This window comes from Melospiza georgiana, chromosome 10, assembly GCF_028018845.1.
Source record: "Melospiza georgiana isolate bMelGeo1 chromosome 10, bMelGeo1.pri, whole genome shotgun sequence".
NCBI lineage: Eukaryota > Metazoa > Chordata > Aves > Passeriformes > Passerellidae > Melospiza > Melospiza georgiana.
This window is the reverse complement of record NC_080439.1, coordinates 25,947,543-25,970,455: the sequence shown is the minus strand read 5'-3', so window position 1 is coordinate 25,970,455 and position 22,913 is coordinate 25,947,543. Positions and strand designations below refer to the sequence as shown.

The window sequence follows — 22,913 nt, the reverse complement described above, 5'->3', positions numbered from 1 at the left end:
CCCAGTTCAATCCCAGTGCTCCCAGTTCAATCCCTGTCCATCCCAGTGCATCCCAGTTCAATCCCAGTGCATCCCAGTTCAATCCCTGTCCATCCCAGTGCTCCCAGTTCAATCCCAGTTCCATTGCAGTCCATCCCACTGCATCCCAGTTCCTGCCAGTGCTCCCAGTTGATCCCAGTGCTCCCAGTACATCCCAGTGACTCCCCCCAGTCCCTCCCAGTATATCCCAGTACAAAGCCGCTCTGTCCCAGTCCTTCCCAGTACAGACCTGAGGAAAGTGAAGGGAGACGAGCACACATCCTGATTGGTGAGCATCGATCTCCGATTTATTGATCCAGCTTACACACTTTTATAGTAGTGGTAATTAAGCTCATACATATTGCAAAACCTGAGCTCATAATTGGTTACAGATTACACACCAACTCCTCCTTTGTTGTCAATACCTGTGGTTTGTTATTTGAAATAAACAGGGCCAGGAGACTTCTTCTTTTTAATGCCTTTATTAAAAGTGATCATCTCAGGATTGAGCGGCCCAACGGGTCTGCAGTCTCCCATTGTCTCCCAGGGCGACTCAGAGGAGGAGGATATGCACAGCTCTGTCCACAAGGGGCAGGGCTGGGGGAATCCAGTCCTTGTGGGAGCCCTTATGGCGTGAGGTCCCCGTCAGATGTTAGTTCGGTCCGAGTCTCTCTCCCTCCCAGACCTGGCCCGGGGGATCTCCAAGATAGGGTGAGGAACGATGAAGGTTTCCAGCATCTCTTACAGGCCCAGCACTCCGCTCCTCACATCCAGACATCACTCCAGTCTCTCAACTCTTATTTGGCTCGTTGTTTTTGGGGTTTCTCCCTGAGTTTGGAATCGGGGGTCCCACAAAGCATTCTGGTCTTGGGAGTCACTTTGCATAACACCTCCCCTCCAGGTCTCTTCTCCTCACTGTTCGGGGAGGTCCCCACCCGTTGCAGTCTCAGGAGAAGGGCCATTAACTTGCCCCAGCCAGGGCTTTTACTAATACCAAAACAACCATTAACGACAACGACCCGTAATTACCATAACACAGGCAGCAGCCCAGCAGTAGTGGTAACTTTTTCTCACAAAAAAAATATTAACCGAATTTTTGTTCATAACATTATTGAGACCAAGACTTGTTTTTTTCATCCTGTTGTTGACTTGTTTATCATTCTCAAGGCCTCCATGTTTGTCACCATGCTTTCTCATCACTACTCAAGGACAAGGTGTTTACTGTTAAGGAACAAGCCTGAGAACTTGCTGCTTACAGCTGCCTTTTACTTTTCAACCAGCTGTATGTGCTCATGGCCTTTTTTCCTTCAAGCCATGTCTGAACAAAATCCTCCAACAAATTCCCCGTTTTCTTTTTTGCACAAGGAGGTTAGTCTGCCAGTTTTTTTCTATCATTCTACTAACCATATCTTGAATACAATTAAAAATACAAGGTAAAATAAGCAAAAGCATTTAAAAGCACACTTAGTATCTCTATAAGGTTCCCCAGCCACGGTCCAAGCAATGGCTTTCACCCCAAAGGGTTAAAACCACCCCCAACTGAGCCATAATGTCCTACCTTATCAGGCATTGCACGGTAGCTGGTAATTGGACTATTGAAGAAGAAAGCTGTTAGCTGTTTTTCATTCATGCGAACCCGGAGAGGAGGTGAACGGCTAGGGCTAATAATGCTGGAATCTGCTCTAGTATTGAGCAAGCCTGAAAATGATCCTTTCTGTCCTTGAAATTCCACTTCCACCCCTTCTTGGGTCTCTCAGAAAGGTTCAAAGTCAGTAAGGTAAGTCCTCCGGTGGATTCAAAACCATCTTCCCCCCTCTCTTGTCCTTTCATAGTCTGTAATCCCTTAGTCATTTGGCTCAAGTGGCACCAACTAAGCAATTCTCAGTCCTTTGTTAATTTGGAGTGGTGGGAAAGGGGTATGCACTACAACCATATAGTCCACACCAATGACACCAAGCAAAACAAATAATCCCAACGCAGATGATCTTCCAAACAGCAAAGCACCCAGCTTGACCCTGCATAACATAGGTCCGTGAATCCCTGTCAGGATTTTCCCTGGGTGCGGGGTCATCAGCGTAACTGCTACGGTGGCTGCCAGTTCCAAGGCGAGGCTTCCTGTGGTGGCGGGTTGGAGACAGGAGAGGGTGCTGATGCTGCAGCGACAACTTGAGCCGGTGCATGGTCACTGCGGTTCGTGCTTCCTGGTCTCTTCTTGCAGGCACTCGTATTGTGGGTGTGAGAATGGCATTTTTGGCCCCATTTAGCCGTCAGAGGAAGTGCTGCTGACATTTGAAGTGGTGCAAGACCAGCTAACACCTGATTTTGAGAGGTCTTTGCCTGTTCTTGTAAGCTTAGCCCTAATTGTTTGATTGCATCTACTACAAAGGCTTCTGCTCCTGTTGGCACCAAAGCCATTGTCTCTAATGCCTCCTCTATAGTCCAATTGGCACCCAGAGTATTAAGCACTCTCTTAGTAGCAGAATTACAATTTTGGAGAGCACACTCCTTGAGTAAAGCCTCCCTAAGATATTCTGGCACCCCAGCCCTTTCAATTGCAGCAGCAGCCTTATCAATAAATGACCCAAATGACTCTTCTGCCCCTTGCTTAATTCCCATATACACGGGTATCCCTCCTGGCTCTTTTACCCTCTCTATAGCAAGCCTGACCAATCTCACAGCCTCCCGGCATTTCTCTTGCCCCAATAAAGCTTGTGCCTCAGTACGAGGAAAAGGTCCCAGGCCCATAAGCTCATTAACAGTTATGCCATGGAGAGGGTCCCCCGGCTGCCTCTGGACCGCCACACACTCGTTCACAAGCCCTTGCCAATGAGCATTGAATAACAACTGCTGATATTGAGTAAAAATCAATTTAGCTATCCCACGACAATCATTCACCAGAAGGAGGCTAGTATCAAAAATATAATCTAATATCTGTTTGGCTGGCTCACTTTTCACTCCAAACTGACTAACAGTAGACCTCAGTTGAGACAGCACTTTCCAATCAAGGGCTGTTATAGTAGCCTACATGCCGCCTCCCTCCTACGGATGGAATACAACAGGACAAGCCAGCTCAGTAGCAGCCCTGATAACTTCCTTATCCCCCTTTTTCATAGCGTCTCTGGAGAGGTTAGCCCAAGCCAACCTCCGCTCCCTTGCAATAGCCCCCGCTAGGTTGTTTTCCGCCCCAGGGATCGGCTCATTGATTTTTGGGAGATTATTGGGATTAACTTGGTCATAGTTTGTGTTGTTCAGGGGGTGTGGAAGCCTCACAAGCGCTCTGCGTAGCCTGCCTTGAAGCAGAAGAGGGCGGCGAAGCAGGTAATAAGACCATCCTCATTGCAGGGGCTAATGGTAATCCCCTGTCCTGATCATATCTCCTGTCCTGATCGTAATCTTTATTACGCCCATGAGCGGCGTTAGCCTGCTGGGCAGCCTTTTTCTCAGCCTGAAACTTTAACATCTCATTGTGAACCACCCTCCATAATTTACCTAACTTCTTGGCAGTTTTATCACCCTCTAAAGTAGCCTCCCACAATAAATCACCAAATTTATGCCACTCCGTTAACTCGTGAACCGTATGGGGGTTAATAAAAACTCCCCTATCGTAGCTGTAAGTCAAAAGCCCTGGTAAATCCTTTTGCAAATCTATCTCCTTAACCTGCCTTTTTTGTAAAAAAACATAAATCATATGCTGCTTGCCTTTCCATACCAAAATCGTCAGTGCTGATTGCAGCTCTTCAAGGTCCGTGCAGCACGTATCAGCCAGGCTCGTCTATACGACACCCAGAGCATGGCGCATCTCAGCCTCTTTTTTATCTGCTTTTTTCTCTCTCTGCACTTATCTGCCGTTCCGGCTGCTTCGGAACCCGAGCCGTGTCTTCACCCCTCCGTGGTGCGTCGTAAAATCATGATCGGGTGTCACCATTTGAGGAAGCGAAGGGAGTCGACCTCATCCTTATTGATCAGCATCGAACTCCGATTTATTGATCCAGCTTACACACTTTTATAGTAGTGTTAATTAAGTTCATACATATTGCAATACCCGAGCTCATTATTGGCTACAGATTACACACCAACCCCTCCTTTTGTTGTCAATACCTGTGGTTTCTTGTTGAGACTAACATTTGTTTTTCTCATCCTGTTTTTGACTTATTTATCATTCTCAAGGCCTCCATGTTTGTCACCATGCATCCTCATCACTACTCAAGGACAAGGTGTTTACTGTTGTTAAGGAACAAGCCTGAGAACTTGCTGCTTACAGGAACAAGCCTGACAACTTGCTGCTTACAGCTGCCTTTTACCTTTCAACCAGCTGTATATGTTCATAGCCTTTTTTCCTTCAAGCCATGTCTGAACAAAATCCTCCAACATGTACACTTCCATCCACCTTCCCACAGGGTGTATTCTGCAGGTGACAGCAACATGGTCATAATACATTTTAAATCTTAGGATTTAAAGATCTTAAGATGTACCGTAAACATGGCCCTCATTAGGCCATTAAAAAAAGGTAAGTCCTTCCTATGGTCTTTAGCTGCCCTACACATATCCTTGATTTTCTTGTAAACCAATGGCTGATAGCTGGGATTCTGCCCCCTTCTTTCATATGGGCGCAACGAGGAGTTTCGAGACTATTTGCCAGTCTTCTTCCTTAACTGGAGGCATGGCCTGGAGTGGAGAGGATGATTGACAGTGGGGGCATGACCCGCCATTATGGGGTTGGAGTCTGGAGGTTTGTTCAGAGCGGAAGAGAAGGTTGTGGTAGCAAGAAGTGGGGGAGCCAAGATGGAGGGAGGATTGTCTAGCTCCCAAGCCACATTAGGGCTCCTTCCATCCTGAGTCTCCAGGGCATGTTGCTCCAAGACCGCATGACTATTGCCATCTTGTACCATTGTGGAAGGTCTGAGAAAGGCAGGTTTGAGGGCAGGTCCCAAGTTAGGAGTGACCAACAGATTGAGTTTTCAACACACTTCTTGCTGGTGAAGGGTCTCAAGGATGGTGCGGAAGATGGGGAGCATGCAGGGTGCAACGGGGTCCCTTTCGATCGAAAGGTTGTACAATGTTAATCCCACTGAGTCCCAAAATTCGGTGGTATTGATTTTGTCAGCTGAGGAATCTGGAAAATTTTTAATGATCCACCTCATGATTGATTTTAATTCATTCTTTGAAAATATTATGCAATGATGAGTGAGAATTAAAGCATCCATATATGCTCCTTTCTACTTTGGACATCTGGCTGCCCATTTTTCTCTTTCTCTGCCTTATGGGGAAGAGCCACCAGAACACCCCAAATCAATTCTGGGACATGGGTGCATATTGTAAATACACAGTGGCAAAATGGGCATTAAATGTCTTGCATTTCCCCAAACCCACCTGTAATCCTATGCAGGTGAAACCATTGTTGTCCCTGCAGATCCTGGGCAAGGTCCCTCGAAGCAACAATGAATCTGCTGGGCCTGGCACAATCCAAAATCCCGGGAGCACTGGCCTATCCATCAGCTAACCCCAGCTGACACAGGGAGCCCTAAGTGTCATGGTCCCTGTTTGGGCACCAAAAGTCACAGTGATGGTGGCTGCGACAAACTTCTCTGGTTCTCCTGACTTCAGGGTGAGGGTGGCAAAAATGAAAAGGAGCAGGATCAATGGTGTTGTTTAAAGGGAACTTTAATAACAGAGTGAAAAACAATAAGCATGGAGAAGTCCATCACAGTATGAGGGGCAGGATCCTAAAACCTGAGACAAAGGGGAAGCAACAACATAGACACTTGGGGCTAGAAAACTAGAACAATAAGAAACAAGTAACCAATAAACCAAAAGGGGAGTAGAACTTGGACAACTTAGCATAACAACACGAAAGGCTTATGGGGGAACTCTCAAGCTCACCCTAAGTTAAATGAATGATTCCTATGACTTAAAACTCACACCCAGTTCTTCCAGGGTAAAATCTGGCTGACTCTGAGTTACAGCTGGGCTAACTCTCACATTGCTGATTTGCACTGGGCCCCTGGGACCATGTGGTGCAACAGAGCCACAATGATATCCTTGCTTCCATGAGGCCCCACAGTGTCACATTGGTCCCTTGGATCCATGGTGCTCCGCACTGTCACAATGGCCCCTTCATTTCACAAGGCTCCCAATGTCACATCGGTCTCCATAGGAAGGAAACTATGGAGGCCCCATGTTTCAGGAGCTGATGAACAGCAGCTACCAGAGGCCAAGGCAAGCCTGACCTGTCTGTCCTGGCAGGTTTGCTTGGAGCAACCCTTGGATATTTGAAATTATGAAAGTGGAGTCTTAATTTCAGACATTTGTGCCTGGAGAAGAGGGTTATTTTTCTTCCATAAAAATAAAAGCAGAGAGCCCTTTCCAGTGTTTGGAAAACAGGTGAGTGCTGCTCCTCAGGAGTCAAAGACCAGCCAGACTTGTCTGTCCTGGCAGCTTTTTTCTGGCAGTGATCCTTCGATACACAGAAATTTGGAGGTGGAATGGTAATTTTGGCCAAGGATACCTGGAAAAGATGGACAGTTCTTTTCCATACAAAGGAAAGCCCAGAGCCCTGGTGTTTCAGGGGCAGATGGGAGTGGCCTTCTACATTCCAAGGTCAACCAGACTTGCCAGATGACCCCCAGAAGGCCAAGGCAGCCACACCTATTTCATGTTCCCTTCCTTCCACAGGGCCCTGCAGTGCCACAATGGTTCTCTTGCTTCCATGATGTCCTCAGGTGTCATAATGGCCCCTTGGTTCGACAACTCCTTAAGGATCTTAGTGGTCTCCATGGTTCCACAAGGCTTCACAGTGTCATAATGGTCTATTGGTTCCATCAACCCTCTCTGTGTCATCATGGCCCCTTGGTTCCATCGGGGCCCAGTAATGTAACAATGATCCCCTTGTTTCTGCAACTTCCCCGAGTGTCACAATGGCCCCTTCCTTCCATGAGACCCTGCAGGGTCACAGTGGCCCCTTGTTTCTGTGGGGCGCCACAGTGTCACAATACTCTCTGTGATTCCATGGGGCCTTGCAATGTCACAGTGCTCTCCACGGTTCCACGGTGCACTGCAGGATCACAATGGCCCTTTGGCTCTACAAGGCCCTGAAATGCAGCAACGGCCTCTTGGTTCAACAAAGCCCTGCTGCTTCACACTGGTCCCTTGGGACCGTGTGGTCCAACAGAGCCACAAAGATGTCCTTGGGTCTATGAGGCCCCACAGTACCACAGTGGCCCTATGGATCCTTGGTACCCACAATGTCACAATGACCCCCTTGGTTCCACAAGTTCCTACAGTGTAATAGGTTCCACAAGGGCCTGCAGTGTCACCATGGCCCATTGGTTCCACAATGCTCTGCGGTTTCACAAGGGCCTCCATAGGAAGGAAACAAGCGAGCCCCAGTGGTGCAGGGGCAGATGGGAGGCAGTCTCCAGAGGCCATGTCTAGCTAGATTTGACTGTATTAGCAGATTTTATGTGGGAGTAACCCTTGGATATAGGCACATTTAGAGGTAGAATCCTCATTTCAGCCATGTGAGCCTAGACAAGAAAGATACTTCTTTCCCACAGGAAGAAAAGCACAGAGTTCCAGTCCTTCATGGTCAGATGGGAAGTGGCTGTTGACATACCAAATTCAGTGGGACCTGTCCGACAGCCCCCAGGAGGCAAACCAGGCAGACCTGTTCCATGTTCCCCTGATTTCATGGAGTCCCATACTGTCACAATGATCTCCTTGATTCCATGGGGTCTTGCAACGTCACAATGGCTTCTTGGTTTCATGAGGCCCAACAAAATCACAGTGGTCCCTTGGCTCCATGTGGCCCTGCTGTGCCACAATGGCTCCTTGTTTCTATGGGCCCCACCGTTTGATCATTGACCCTTGCTTCTATAGGGCCCATGATTTGCACAATGGTCTCCTTGATTCCTTGATTCCATGATTCCTGGATTCCACAGTCTCACCATTGTTTACTTGGATCTCCATTGTCAGAAATGACCCATGGTTCCATGATGTTCCACAGTGTCACTGCGGTCGCTGTCAGAGGCTGGATGATATCGTTGTCCCGAGACACCTTGGGATGCTTGGAATGCCTGTGTGGGGCCAGGGCGGGTCAGGCCTTGGTTTTTGGTGGGACAGAGTCCTGACCCTAGCCCTGGTCTTGGAGAGTTATCAATCACAGAGCAGGGGTGGTGCTAACATAGCTCTGATTGCCCAGCTGTCAAGAAATCACAACCCAGGCAGTACTATCCCAGCTCTGATGGGCCCAGCTGTCAACGGAGTAGCAGCTGGTGCTACCCTGGGTCTGATTGGACAAGCAACAGGCAGTCCCACACCAGGGGCAGCCCATGAAGGCCCAGGTGGTTAAAAGTCAGAGCATGAGGCCAGCCCATGGTCTGCATCCTGCCGTCTTCTGGAGTTCCTCTGTTAGCGATGCTGGAACCCGAGCAGTTGGTACCCCTGAGTGTATCTTTCAATGGATCTTCTGTCTTTCTGTTGTTCTCTATTTCTTCTCTTTCTAATCCTATTTACCTGGAACATTTCTGGGTAACTTTAAAGATTTTAAGTTAAAGGATTTTAGGTTAAATGTGTGGGAATCCAGGGTACAGGGTATATTTCTCTGTCTGCTCTGAAGGATCCTGGCCCCCAGAGAAACACTGCCTTTCACCTTCACACATGGAGAGGACTCTCAAGACTTTGAGATAGATTAGAATTTACCAAAGTGTGAAATAGATTAGAGGTTAGTATAGTGTGTCTCTTGGGTGAGAAATTTAGGTTTTGGGATTTTTAGTATGTTGTAGATAGGAAGCAAGAGGGAGGAATTGGGGTGTAGTCCCTGTCTTCTTCATCTACTCCATTTTCTACATTGTTGGTAGCAGAGGGTGATTGGTCAAGGAAAGCACAGTGCAGATGTTATGTGGACAGTCAAGGGATGAATTATTGGTCGATAAGTAGAAATAACGTAGGTTTTAAGAGTTAATTGGATGAGACAATGTTAAAAGAGCTTGAAACTGTACATTTTGGGACCATTTTGAGGTGTCTGTCCAGCGTGCTAAGCCTGGTATGCACCATCCAAACTTTAGATAAGATAACAATAAACAAGAATCTGAAGAATAAAAAAGTCCTGTGCTTCTCCTTTTACCTGGCACGGAACTGCTAGTGGAGGGTTTCCCCCATCCAGGGAGCCCCCAGAAGGGCGCAACATAAACCAAACATCAATAACTGATGTTATCGGAGTGGATTTTTGAGGAAACACTTGGCTGACTATGTTTGTTATAAGTTAGCTTTTTTCCATAAAATTGTTTACTGAAGGGTGTTGTCTTAATTGCCAATCATGTGAAATGTGTTGACTAAATGAAAAATGAGGTCCACCCACAGAAAAGCAAGGTATAACAATAGGATTAAAAAAACAGGTGGCTTTCAGACCTTAGCCTTCTGATCTGAGTCTGTGTCATCTCTGATTCAACGGTGACGTTTGGGCATCTGTGGGGGCTGTTGGGGATCCTTTCTGCACCTCGAGACCCAACAGGACCTTCTTTAATAAATTTCGCCTGAAGCTCCCACTGTGTCCATGACAGGAAGCCCTGTGAGTGTCTGGGACATCCTGGCTCTTTGGCAGCCTGGGGACTCCTGGGATGTCACTGTGGAGCCTCCGTGAGTGCCTGTGACAGATCAGTGCCTTTGCAGCCTAAGGTCCCCTGGGATGACACCATGGCTGTGACTGCTTCTGACCACAGGGCTCTTTACCATCCCCAGAAAGCCCTGGGAGGTGTCCATGGAGCCCCTGTCTGTGCCTGTGAAATTCCAGCTCTGGAACAGCCTGAAGAATCTTGGAAAGTCCCCATGGAACCCCTCTGAGGGCCTGTAACAAATCCGATCCTTAGCAGGCAACCATCACGAGCCCCCTGTTACTATGGTCCATTTCCATGGCAACCATCACCAGCTCCTGCTCAGTCCCTGTGCAGCTCAATGGATACCCCATGTCAGGGGTGGTTGCCATGGCAACCATTGGCAGACCCATCCCCAGGCTCATGGGATCCCAGAACCACAGAATTGGCTGTGCTGGGAGCAACTCATAAGGATCCTCCAGTCCAACTGCTGGCCCTGCACAGACACCCCAACAATGCCAGCCTGGGCCTGGCAGCGCTGTCCAAACGCTGCTGGAGCTCAGAGAGCCCTGGAGCTGGGACCCTTCCCTGGGGAGCCTGGGCAGGGCCCCAGCAGCCTCTGGGCAAAATCCTTTTCCTGACATCCAACCTGAGCCTGCCCCGACTCAGCTGCAGCCGTTCCCTCCACTCCTGTCCCTGGGCACCAGCTGGAAGAGGTTCCCACAGCCCCAGCCAGGAACCCGCTCCCAAGGCTGTTGCCATGGCCACCAGGGCTGGGACCAGCTGGGATGCTCGGTTTCCATGGGCCAGGGTTCAGGAATGGGATTCCCCAATTTCCTCCTCCCGCTTAAACTGCGCTGCCCTCACTGCCCTCCCACCTCCCATGGAAAGCACAAAAGGCAAAGATCCCAGGCTGGGATAAGAACAATTTATTGGGAACAGCAATGAGATCAGGAACAAACAAGAACAGAAACAATATTGATAACAGAAGGGATAAATAAAACTTTTACAGGGAAAACTAAAACACAACTCACTGGGTCTGGCCACAATTTCCACTTCCTGGAAAGGACAACCTTCTCCTCAGGGAGACAGAGAGAGAGAGAGAGAGAGAGTCCCTTTCCTGCCCCTGGCAGTGACCTGAGGTGGGAATGAATGTAATCACACGTCCATGGCCAGACCCTCATGTTTTTCAATGCCACATGTCATTGGGAGGGGCAGGAAAAGGGACAGCTATCTTCCCAGCATGGATCACAGGGAAAATGGATCCCCAGGGCTCTTCCTGATGTGGGACCTCCAATGGCGAAAGAAGCTGGGGCTGGGCATGAAGCTCTTCCTGCAGTTGGGGCACTCGCAGAACTTCCCTTACTGCTGACTCCACTGGTGTCTGGTCAAGTCCAAGCTCATGGAGAAGCTCTTCCCATGATGTGGAGAACTCGTAGGGCCTCTCCCTAGTGTGGATATGCCAGTGGGTAATGACGGTGGATTTTTTCTTGAAGCCCTTCCAGCAGTCGGGGCAGCAGAAGGGCCTCTCCTGGGTGTGACTCTGCTCATGCAGGCAGAGATTTGTGCTGGTCTGGAACCTCTTCCCACGGGTGGGGCACTCATAGGGCTTCTCCCCGGTGTGGATGTGTTGGTGGATGATGAGGTGGGAGTTGCACTTAAAGCCCTTCCCATACTCAGGGCAGCAGAAGGGCCTCTCCTCGGTGTGAATCTGCTGGTGGCAGGGGTAATTTGAGCTGGTCTGAAACCTCTTCTGACACTTGGGACACTCGTAGGGCCTCTCCCCAATGTCGATGTGTTGGTGGGTGATGAGCTGGGAGTTAAAGCTGAAGCCCTTCCCACACTCCCCACACTTGTAGCACCATTCCCCATTGTGTATCATCTGGTGGCTGATCAGGGTGGTGCTCCGTCTTAGCTCTTCCCACACTCCAAGCACTTGTAGGGCTTCTCCTCATCATGAAGCTGCTCATGCACCACCTGTTCCATACTCTGGCTGAAGCTCTGTCAACTTTCCTGGCTCAGAGTGGGTCTTTCTTCCTCAGAGCAATCTGGGCTGGGTTTAGAGCCAGCCCTCCTCCTGTGGGATCTCTGGGACCTTTCCTCCCCATTGGATTCCTGTGCACTAGGGTTGCTCAAAACGGCCTCTTCCACGGCATTCTGCCATGGAGATTTTTCCTCCCTTGTCTCCATCGTTAGCTTCTTTTCTGGGGAAGGAAGGACAAGGACACGATGGGATTTGCCTCCATGCCAGAGGGAAGAGGAAGGAGATCCCCCCAGTGCATCTCCGGCAGGACAACGTTGCCAGCAGGGCTGTCCTGCAGCCAAAGGCCGTGCTGGGCTAGGAGGTGGAGCAGGAGAGAAAGGAAAAGGGGCATTGACTTCCTCCTCACCTGCTCGGGTATCCCAGGGCTCCTTTCTCTGCTTCATAGCCTCCTCCTCCATCCAATCAAGATCTGGGAATGGGAAATACTGGTTTGGGAAGCAGACAAGCGGTGAGTACATTGTCTTTTGTACTGGTTTGAAGGCAAACCTGGGGGAGAGTCTAAACCAGAATTACAATTTAAAAAGAAAATGAAGATCAAGGCAATGATACAGAAACGCTGCCTTAAATGGCAGAGTCAGGACATAAGCTGACACCCTCTTGGTCAGGGTGGTGGCAGCAGTCACATTAAATGGTGGCTGCAGTCCTTTTGGAGTGATGAACATGATTCTGTCAGAGCAGTGATCCTGTAGAAGGGTCTGGTCTTCCTCTGGAGGTCCAGTGGTGGTTCTGGAGCTCTTGTCCTCTGGGAATCCAGTAGGCAAAGTGCTCCTGGTGTTGAAAGCCTCAGCTTATATCCAGGCAGGAATGCTTGGTTCCTCCCCCTGGGCGGGACATCCCACAATGGGATGATGGAATTTTATCAGTCCTGCAGTGACACTCAATGGCCCATTCATAGAAGATATCTCCCCTGGAGGGTGTTATTGTTGGAAAAGAAATGAAATTTAGCAAAATATTTAATTATAGTGAGTTGTGTGTGAACTGGTTTCTTAAAAAGTAGTTTTGTAGCCATTGAAAGTGTGTGTTGGGTTTTGTGTGTTACCTAGCAGGTAGTCTTAGGGATTTAATAAATAATTAAACTAGTGCAGGAAAGTAAGAATGCTAACCTGTCTGGAGGCAGCATACAATGCTCTTAGAATAAGATAAGCAGAGGATTAATGATCTTGTTTGTGAACCAAGGAATGTATCACAAGGGGTCTGTGACCAGGCAAGGGGAACGGAGGACTGTTTCTTGGAGGCTAGGCAAGGGGAACGGGAAACTGTTTCTTGGAGACTTTGTTGTGAATCTCATGTATAAGAGGGAAGCACGCATACGTGAATTTGGGGGCTTGGACTTTGGGACGTGAGTCCCCCAGTTCCCCGGGCCCTTAATAAAGCACCCACAAAACTTATCCAAGTTTTCTGTCATTTATCAATCAGGCAACAGTTTTCTGGCGACCACGGCAGGACTCCGAGTGCTGCTGGGGCGTTTCGCGTCCCAATCCACTCCAAGCCGGCACCGAGCACTTCTCGGGGAGTCATCAGTCGTGCCCGACCCCCCGCGCCTGTCGGACAAACTGCATTAAGGTAAGCCCGAAGGTGCTTTATATTGGAAAAAAAGGTGATAATTGGATTTGGATTTAGTGGTTGGTAAAAAAAGCCTAGGCTCCGGCCATAAGACGTCTAAGGACGCAGGACCGGAACTCGCCTCCTGTTTGTTTTAGGGAAGGACGGCGAGAAGGTATATTGGTTTAAGGTATATTGGTTTATTGGGATTAATAGTGGAATTAAAGGTTGTAATATGATGTCTTTTAAAACTTTTAAAACCTTAGTGCAAGCCAATGGTAAAATACCTGGAAATACACCATTAGGTTGTATATTGAAACAGTGGAAAAGTGAGGGGTATTATCAAGAACTGGATAAAAGCAAAATGATAGATTATTGTAATCATTGGTGGCCTGAATATGAGATTGGGGAAGTGGGATGGCCAGTGAATGGTACACTGGAATTGGAGATATTAGAATCTATGATGCAATTTTTAAGGAAGAATGAGAAATGGGATGAAATACCATATTTGGATTTGTTTTTCGTTTTATATCGGAAAGAGGAATGGCAAAAGGAATGCGGTATTTTTGTTTTAAAAGTGAATGATGAAAGGGAGTGTGTGGGATGTAAAGAAAGAAAGGAGCGTAATTTGTATCCTTCAATCGAGGAAGATTTGTCTTATTGTATAGCACTTCCAAGGCTTCCGGTTGCTCCTAATGTGCCCCCTGCTCCCCCTGCAGATATAGCTATAAAAACGGGATCTAGTGAGAGTGATAGTGATGGTGGTGATGGTGAAAAGAATGAGAGTGTTAAAAGAACTCCGTTAGCAGGGTGGACTCGCAAGGGAAGGAAGAGGCAGAAGGGGCCACAGTTAATTGCGCCGTTGAGGGAAGCTGTGGGACCACAGGGAGAAAGGATACTTATAAAGGTGCCTTTCTCCCCCGGAAATCTGGTAATATGGAAGCAATCAGCGGGGAGTTATCGGGAGGATCCTGAAAGGGTGGCAAGGGTGGTTAAAATGGTAATAAAGACTCAGAATCCAAACTAGAATGATTTACAGGTATTATTAGATACTATAATAGATTCCACGGAAAAGGAAATGGTTATTAGAGCCACTAGAGAAAAGGCTCGTGAGGAAATTTGGTTGAGACAACTAAATGAGACAGTTGATGAATTGGTACCAAGTGAGGAACCTAAGTGGGACCCAAACTCTATGGGAGGAATAAGGGCTGTAAAACGATATCAAAAATTGTTGGTGGAAGGAATTAAGACAGGAATACCTAAGACTATGAACTGGTCTAAGTTGTATTCGGTCAAGCAGGACAAGAATGAGTCTCCGTCTGCCTTTTTAGAATGATTAAAAGACATGGCTCGGAAGTTTACTAATTTAGATGTAGAGGATCAATCAAGAAAACTTCAATTGGCATTGTTGTTTATGGGGCAATCACAAGAAGATATTAAGAAAAAGTTACAAAAGCTGGAAGGAGAAGATACTAGAAGTTTAGATAAAATGCTAGAGGTAGCGTAGAAGGTATACAACAACAGGGAAAAAGAAACTGCAAAAAGACAACAAGCTAGTATTCTGGCTGTAATGCAACAGGCAGGGGCAGGAGGAAGACCCATTAGGGGTCAAGGTCGGGGAGGAACTAATCGCGGACAGAGGGGGTTGCCAAGAGGTCAGGGAGGATTTGGGTTTGCACCTAACATGGGGAGGTTGGATCCAAACCAGTGTGCCTTTTGCCGACAATTGGGACACTGGAAAAATGAATGCCCGGTTAGAGGAGGTATGGGCATGGGAAACATGGGACTAAGGACAGCCCCAATGGGAAATGCCCCTGTGAGAAGATTCACGAGAAGACCAGCAGAAGTCACTCAAGCACTAGTTTTGGGAAACTATCAGAATCAAAACTGACTAGAAAAGGGTTTAAGGGTACTTTTAGAAATAGATGGAAAAGATCAAGAATTTATGGTAGACACTGGAGCTACTTATTCTGTACTCAATAGACGATTGGGACCTTTGAGTGACACAACGGTACAGGTGGTGGGGGCAACAGAGAAGCTAGAAGAACAACCATTTTTACAACCTTTAAGTCTTAGGTTTGGGGGGAAGGAATTAGATCACCAATTTTTGTATATGCCAAACTGCCCCACACCCCTTCTTGGCAGAGACCTGTTGTCCCGACTTAATATGAAAATAATATTTGAAGGGAGAAGGGTGAAATTGGAAATACCTGAAGAACAAATAGCAGGCATTTTTGTGATCAAAGAAGTGGATGCCTCTCCTATTCCAGAAGAAATTGAGCAGGCGGTAGTACCCTAAGTATGGGAGTCAGGGGTCCCCGGAAAATCTAAAGCTGCGCAGCCAGTAAAGGTGGAACTAAAGGAAGGGGCCCGACCAGTGAGGATAAAGCAATACCCCTTGAAGCTTGAGGCAAGGAGGGGAGTAGCCCCGTTAATTAAACAATTTTTGGCTCAAAGAATATTACAGGAATGTGAATCGGAGTATAATACTCCAATTTTTCCAGTAAAGAAACCTAATGGTAAGTACCGTTTGGTACAGAACTTAAGGGCTATTAATGAAATAGTGAAAGACATACATCCAGTTGTTGCTAATCCTTACACCTTGTTAACATCTGTATCAGAGGAGTTTAAATGGTTCTCAGTGATTGACCTTAAAGATGCCTTCTTCTGCATCCCACTGGCAGTAGAGAGTAGGAAATATTTTGCCTTCGAGTGGGAGAGTCCTGATTTTGGGAGAAAGAAGCAGCTTATGTAGATGAGACTCCCACAGAGATTTAAATGCTCCCCTACTATTTTTAGAAACCAACTGGCCAAGGAGCTGGAGGAATGGAAGATAACCCAGGTAACAATATCCCCATCCTTGTATGTAGTCCTGCAGTACGTAGACGACATTTTCTGGCTACTAAGGAAAGAGAAATGTGCATGGAATTAACAACTAAATTACTCAACATGCTTGGCCAAGCAGGGTATCGGGTTTCTAAGGAAAAAGCTCAATTGGTCAAAAATAGCGTTATTTACCTCGGTTGTGAGATCACACAAGGGCAGAGATGTTTGGGAGTAAACCGAATAGAAGCAATATGTGCTATTCCTTTGCCTTGTAACCATCAGGAATTGAGATCTTTTCTAAGAATAGTGGGATGGTGTCGACTGTAGATCATGAATTTCGGTCTCCTAGCCAAGCCACTATATGAGGCCTTGAAGAAGCATCGGTTGGAGTGGATGACACAGCAAAAGAAAGCCTTCCGGGAACTGAAGCAGGCACTAAAGGAGGCCCCAGCCCTAGGACTCCCTGACGTGACCAAAGAATTCCAGTTGTACGTGAATGAGAGGCAAAAACTGGGATTAGGGGTCCTCACCCAGAAGGTGAAATCCTGGAAGAGGCCAGTGGGATACTTCTCTAAACAACTGGATTCGGTAAGTTCCGGGTGGCCCTCGTGTTTACGAGCCGTGGCGGCAACAATAATTCTTATTCAAGAGGCCCGGAAATTGACTTTGGGGGCAAAAATGAAAGTGTTTGTTCCCCATATGGTCATGGCCGTTTTAGAGCAAAAGGGGGGTCACTGGCTATCATCCAGTCGAATGTTGCAATACCAAGCCATCCTGAGAGAACAGGATGATATTGAAATAAGGACTACTAATCATGTTAATCCAGCAGAGTTTTTACGCAGTGACCAGGAAGCTGGGGGACTGGTGCACGATTGCGTAGAAGTAATTGAACAAGTGTATGCCAGCAGACCTGACCTAAAGGATGAACCATTGGAAGAACCTGAATGAGAACTATACACTGATGGATCCAGTTTTGTCGAGAATGGGACTCGCTATGCCGGGTATGCAGTGGTAACATTGGATCAGGTAATAGAGGCAAAGGCTTTGTTACCTGGAACTTCGGCCCAGAAGGCAGAGGTGATTGGACTCACCAGAGCCCTGTATTTGAGCAAGGACAAAAGGGTTAATATCTGGACAGATTCTAAATATGCCTTTGGTGTGGTTCATGTACATGGAGCATTATAGAAGGAAAGGGAGCTTTTGAATTCACAGAGAACCAACATCAAGCACCGGGAAGAAGTGCTACAGCTACTGGATGCGGTACACAGTCCCAAAGCAGTTGCAGTAATGCATGTTAGAGGACATCAGACTGCAGAAGGAGACGTTTACAGAAGAAATCGATTTGCTGATGTTACAGCACGGCAAGTGGCATGGGAAGTATGGACTCAAATGGCATTGGTACCGGTAAGAACAAATCCGGCTACCCCATACCTGAATCAGGAGCCCAAATATTCAATAGAAGATGGAAAACTAATAAACTTGCTAGGGGCACAGAAAAATCAACTTGGGTGGTACGTTACACCAATGGGACAAATAGTGGTACCTACCTGCATAATGAAATTTATTTTGGAATCAGAACATAATAAATGTCATTGGGGGGCAGAAGTATTGGTAAAATTTTTGAAGAATGAGATAATCTCTAATCAGATGTTAACAATGGCAAAAAGAGTTAATGCAACGTGCCCAGTATGTTTGAACAATAATCGAGTATTCAAGAGACAAATACAAATGAGAAAGTTGCAAGTCGGGCCACAACCAGGAGATTACTGACAAGTTAATTTTTCTGAATTGCCTAGGGCACAGGGATACAGATACTTGTTAGTGTACATATGTACATTCTCAGGGTGGCCGGAAGCTTTTCCATGTAGAACTAATCAGGCTAAGGAGGTGGTAAAAACCTTGTTAAAAGAAATAATACCAAGATTTAAAGTACCTTTAGGATTGTCATCAGATAGGGGTCTGCATTTTATAGCCGGGGTAGTGCAAGAATTAGCACGAATGTTAGATATAACCTGGAATTTGCATACCCCCTGGAGACCTCAGTCTAGTGGGCAAGTGGAAAGGATGAATCAAACCCTGAAAGGACAAATCAAAAAGATTTGCCAGGAAGCTAAACTGCACTGGCCTCAAGCTTTGCCTTTGGCCCTACTCAGGATTCGAATTAAACCAAGAGAAAAGGTAGGCGTAAGTCCATATGAGATATTATATGGCAAACCATATCATGCAACTGTATTAAAAGGGGAGGTACCTGTGAGTGGAGACCAGGCGATTGCAGAGTATGTTATGTCACTTAATAAGATCTTGAATTCTTTAAGAAATACGTTACAGTCAAATAGACCGCTCACGCTGGAGAATTCTGTCCACGACATCCAGCCTGGGGACCAGGTGTACGTCAAGAAGTAGATCACGGATCCGCTACGAGAATCATAGAGCGGACCCCACCAGGTGATGATGACGACCTACACGGCGGTGAAGGTCCAGGGGATGGATGCTTGGATCCATTACACCAGGGTAAAGAAGGCACCGTTCCAATGGGAAACCCAGATAGTGTCTCCAACCTGGATGATCTTCCGCGCAAAGCCGCTTTCTTAATTATATTACTTCTAGTGATCATGAGACTAGTACCCGTTCAAAGGTCTACTCTAGTACAGGTTGAAGAAACAAAAGTTACAGTCATGGAAGAGATAGATGTTCAATTAACTTGTGTTATCTTTGACAGCCAGAAAGTTGAGGCCGGTGAAGTTATTGCAATATAGCAACGGGGAGCTGAAAGAAGCCGAGGCAAGATAAGAGTCGGTTAAGATCAGGATAAACAACAAAGAAACACGGTACTGAATCTTACCAAGGTAACCACAAACGATACAGGAGAATATACATGTTCAGTCAAAATACGAGATAGTTTTGATTACAAAAGAGTGAGTATGAAGGTTTTGCCATGGACAAGAGATCGTGCTAAAAACATAAAGGTTAATCCAGTATCAATGGCAGTGGACATGTGGGGTGGGCCACCTCTCAGAATAAATTGTTCCTTCCTAGTAAGATCAAGATATCAAAGGAACCTTTGGGTCAAATGGTAGAAGCAAAATAGAGAACTGAGCTGAGACAGAATAGAGGACGGGACCAATTAGTGGGAGAAGGAAGGCAAAGGTTGTGAGTGGTCGAGTGTCACTAATCCTAGAATAAGAAATGCATGGTAGAGGCATGACAGAATGATGTTATCCTTACAGAGACACGGTAGGAGTAGACGGGAAGTTAATGATACAATAGAACGAAATACTGAGCAAGAAAATTTAGTGGTAAGATTAATCAGAGATTTTGAGATCATGCAGAATGTGACTAAAATAACAGCTTGCCTGCCGTTACCACAGGCTGCAAGTGAACCAATTCCCTGGAGAATAATACCAGTAACCAAAATGCCTGAAACATTCAAGAATGTTTCATGGTCCTGCCAGTCAGTTCCCAAACCAGTAGATGTATGGAAGGATTTGTGTATGACCACTCAGGCTATGACTAGAGAGGAATGTGAAAAGAAATCCAATCATTATGGTTAGATTCAAAATACCAGGAAGTGTTTAATTGCAACCCCAATAGATGAGCCATGCAATACAGTACGAATAAGAACGAAATCCCAACAAAATGAGATGAGTTGTCAGAATGTCACACAGAATTTTGACACCTGGAATAGTTAGAAGACATTATGGAGACCTAGTGTTTTGGAACACTATAATTACCTTAGAGAAGTACAATAGTGCGTCCAATAGTCAAGAGTAAAGAATCAGTCACATTATAGGGCCCTTATCACGTCTACATCTTCCCGAGAGTTCAGACTACAGAAAGAAGATTAGAATTGTACTGAAGTTTTTTTACATGTGATACACCAGAAGACCGAATTAGATTGGTACCGGTGAAAATGGCATTAAAGTAGGGATGCGAGTGTAGGAGGGTATGATCACACAGTTAGCAGAGAGTCCATAGATGGACCTATAGATTGCAGATATACTACTGTGCATAGCCCTGGAAATCTAGTCTGGGTGTTGGGACACAGACAGTAGACCACACATTTACCTCTAGATGGATCAGTAACACAAATCACCCAAAGGGTTCCCACATTGTGTCCATACTGGAAACAGAATAGATTGATCCAAAGGAAAGGACTCAGAAAGGGAGAAGAATCCCTAGAGGAGCAGTGGCATGAACCTGGCTCAGGAGTCAATTTAGATAGATATTAGAGTCATTATTCCCTCCGGTAGCAACATATCGAAACAGAGAAATGCTCAACAATTTGTTAAGACAGACAGAAAGGTTGGCAGCAGCTACTAAGAAAAGATTTAAAGATCTAAATTTGCAATTTCAAGCTACATCAAGAATGACCCTACAAAACAGAATGGCATTGAATTTGCTACTGTTAAAGGAACATGAAGTTTGTGGTTACCTGAGTAAGAGAATAGATCATTGCTGTGTACACATTCCAAATGTTATACTTGAAGTTGAGAAAGATATTTCTCAACTGGCAGAAGTAGAAACAAAACCCGAGGAAATTGAAAGAGAAGCACAGCATAATTAGATAAGAGCAGTATTTGATTCTTTGGGGCTTCACCTGTCTGGCTGAATTACGTCTGCTATACAGTATGTACTAATGTTTTTAGTATTTTTAGTGACTATATAGATTGTATATAGATGCCTCTTATGTGTGATCGAAAAGGAAAAGAGGCGATCTCTCCGGTTGCTGAAGGCGATGACCCGTGGGCAGCAGAATGAAGAACACTCCCCACCTCGTTATGAAGATGTTACTGTCAATACTGTTGATTGAGCATCCTTGCAGCAGGACTGAAAGATGCTCAAAAGGGAGGAAATGTTGGAAAAGAAATGAAATTTAGCAAAATATTTAATTATAGTGAGTTGTGTGTGAACTGGTTTCTTAAAAAGTAGTTTTGTAGCCATTGAAAGTGTGTGTTGGGTTTTGTGTGTTACCTAGCAGGTAGTCTTAGGGATTTAATAAATAATTAAACTAGTGCAGGAAAGTAAGAATGCTAACCTGTCTGGAGGCAGCATACAATGCTCTTAGAATAAGATAAGCAGAGGATTAATGATCTTGTTTGTGAACCAAGGAATGTATCACAAGGGGTCTGTGACCAGGCAAGGGGAACGGAGGACTGTTTCTTGGAGGCTAGGCAAGGGGAACGGGAAACTGTTTCTTGGAGACTTTGTTGTGAATCTCATGTATAAGAGGGAAGCACGCATACGTGAATTTGGGGGCTTGGACTTTGGGACGTGAGTCCCCCAGTTCCCCGGGCCCTTAATAAAGCACCCACAAAACTTATCCAAGTTTTGTGTCATTTATCAATCAGGCAACATTATCAGGGGTGAATCATGGAAGCAATAAAGAACACTGCCTTGCCTGTTCATAGCAGTTGATGAAGATGGGGATTGAAAACATGCATTTGGTTACATCTTACATTGCAACCTGAAACAGTGGGGTAATCCCTGCTCAGGGGGTGAATACCACCCCCCTTACCCAAACTGGCTCAGGTGTAAAACCCCCACCCTGGGAAGGCCACACACACAGGGGACAATGTCACACTTACCCTGCTCCAGGGGACATCTCTGTCCCTGTCACTCCCTTGCTATCCCCCCTTTTCTCTTTCTTTCCATCTTTCTCTCTACCTCACATTTATTGTTCAATAAAATCCACTTTGGATTTGGTCTCGTTTGCACCTTAATTGGGGCAGAGGCATCTCTCCAACAATTTTCTTAACCATATTGCAACATTATTTTGGCACAGTGAGTTCAGGGCACTGTTCTCCAACTCCAAGTGCCTTTGATTGCTTCATGGTTCCCTCCACTGAGAAGTTTGTGTTTCTTTCTGGAAGAATTCTTGGAAACTTTGATACAGTCCCTCCTTCCTCCTGAGGAACTCATGGGAGAACTGATGAGGAAAATGGCTGTTGTGGGTCCAGAGTATAGAGAAAATATTTTGTTTTCCTTCCTTGAAAAGTTTGTTAAAATCACTGGAGGAAAGGGAGCAAATGTTACCAGCGAGACTGACAAGGTTCATTAACCCCATGGTGAGGAACACAAGGCTCCTGTACGTCCTGCAAGAAGCTCAGCTCAAGTAGCTACATTCCCAAATAACTCCAGTTAGGGGTCTCTGGGAGGATTTTTTGGAGTGTTCGGAGCCGGCAGATCCCGGACTCGAGCCCCGGATATCTCCAGGCTCCCTAAGAGGAGCTATTTTGGGGGGAGAGGAGCCGCAATCACCCCTCAGAGGGTCCACGGGAGTCCACGTGGGGATGGCCCCGTACCGACGGGGCGGGACATTGGTTTTGGGGATCCCCGTGAGAGCCGGGGCTGTGGAACAGGGGACCCCTGGGGTGGGGAGAGGGGAAGGGGCGATACCGGAGCTGGGGGACCCCCGGCAGCCTGGAGATGAGGCGGGGACGGGACCCCCTGACCCTGGCAGGGGCATGTCCTGGGGTGACTTAATGATGGTCATACCTCCATCGGCCTGTTTAGCCCAGCAATGAGTTCTGCACCTGTAAGGCTGGTTCTGAAAGCAAAGGGGAGGAGGAAGAATCTGCAGTTTGTTTTCATACACTGCACTCACTCCTCCACATTTCGGCTCCTGGACAGACAGGATGGACAGACAGACAGTGGGATGGAGCTCTCCTTTGCTTTTAGTTAGTTTTTAGCTTGCTGAGGCAGAGAAGTTCCCTGGACTGTGATTTTTCTTTTTCTTTGGAGCTGTTTAAATCTGCTCTGGACTGAACACCCAGAACACCACCGGCACCTCGCACCTGTGGCCCACATGGCCAAGCCTGGGCCACGGCATTTCCAGCACTGGAGGGACTGATAAGAGACTGATAAGAGACTGAGTGAGCTGAGCTACCGCCCACAGA

At 46.6% G+C, this 22,913-nt stretch overlaps 1 protein-coding gene across 1 annotated transcript; it reads right to left on the bottom strand.

Annotated features, from left to right (window-relative positions):
* Positions 1–4,617: 4,617 nt before the first annotated feature.
* On the bottom strand, positions 4,618–22,518 carry LOC131087295 (zinc finger protein 391-like). The gene is made up of 3 exons (XM_058030799.1): positions 22,513–22,518; positions 10,972–11,316; positions 4,618–4,683 (listed from the first exon to the last, which is right to left on the bottom strand). Exons 1-3 carry the CDS (start codon positions 22,516–22,518, stop codon positions 4,618–4,620), a joined length of 417 nt encoding a protein of 138 aa, XP_057886782.1.
* Positions 22,519–22,913: the final 395 nt, after the last annotated feature.

Bases quoted from the DNA above. Each gene is read 5' to 3' on its own strand.
- LOC131087295 (XM_058030799.1), bottom strand. The intron at 4,684-10,971 runs GTAAGGGAAGTT...TCTCCACTCCAG, and splicing joins AGACACCAGTGGAGTCAGCA to GCCATGCCTCCAGTTAAGGA.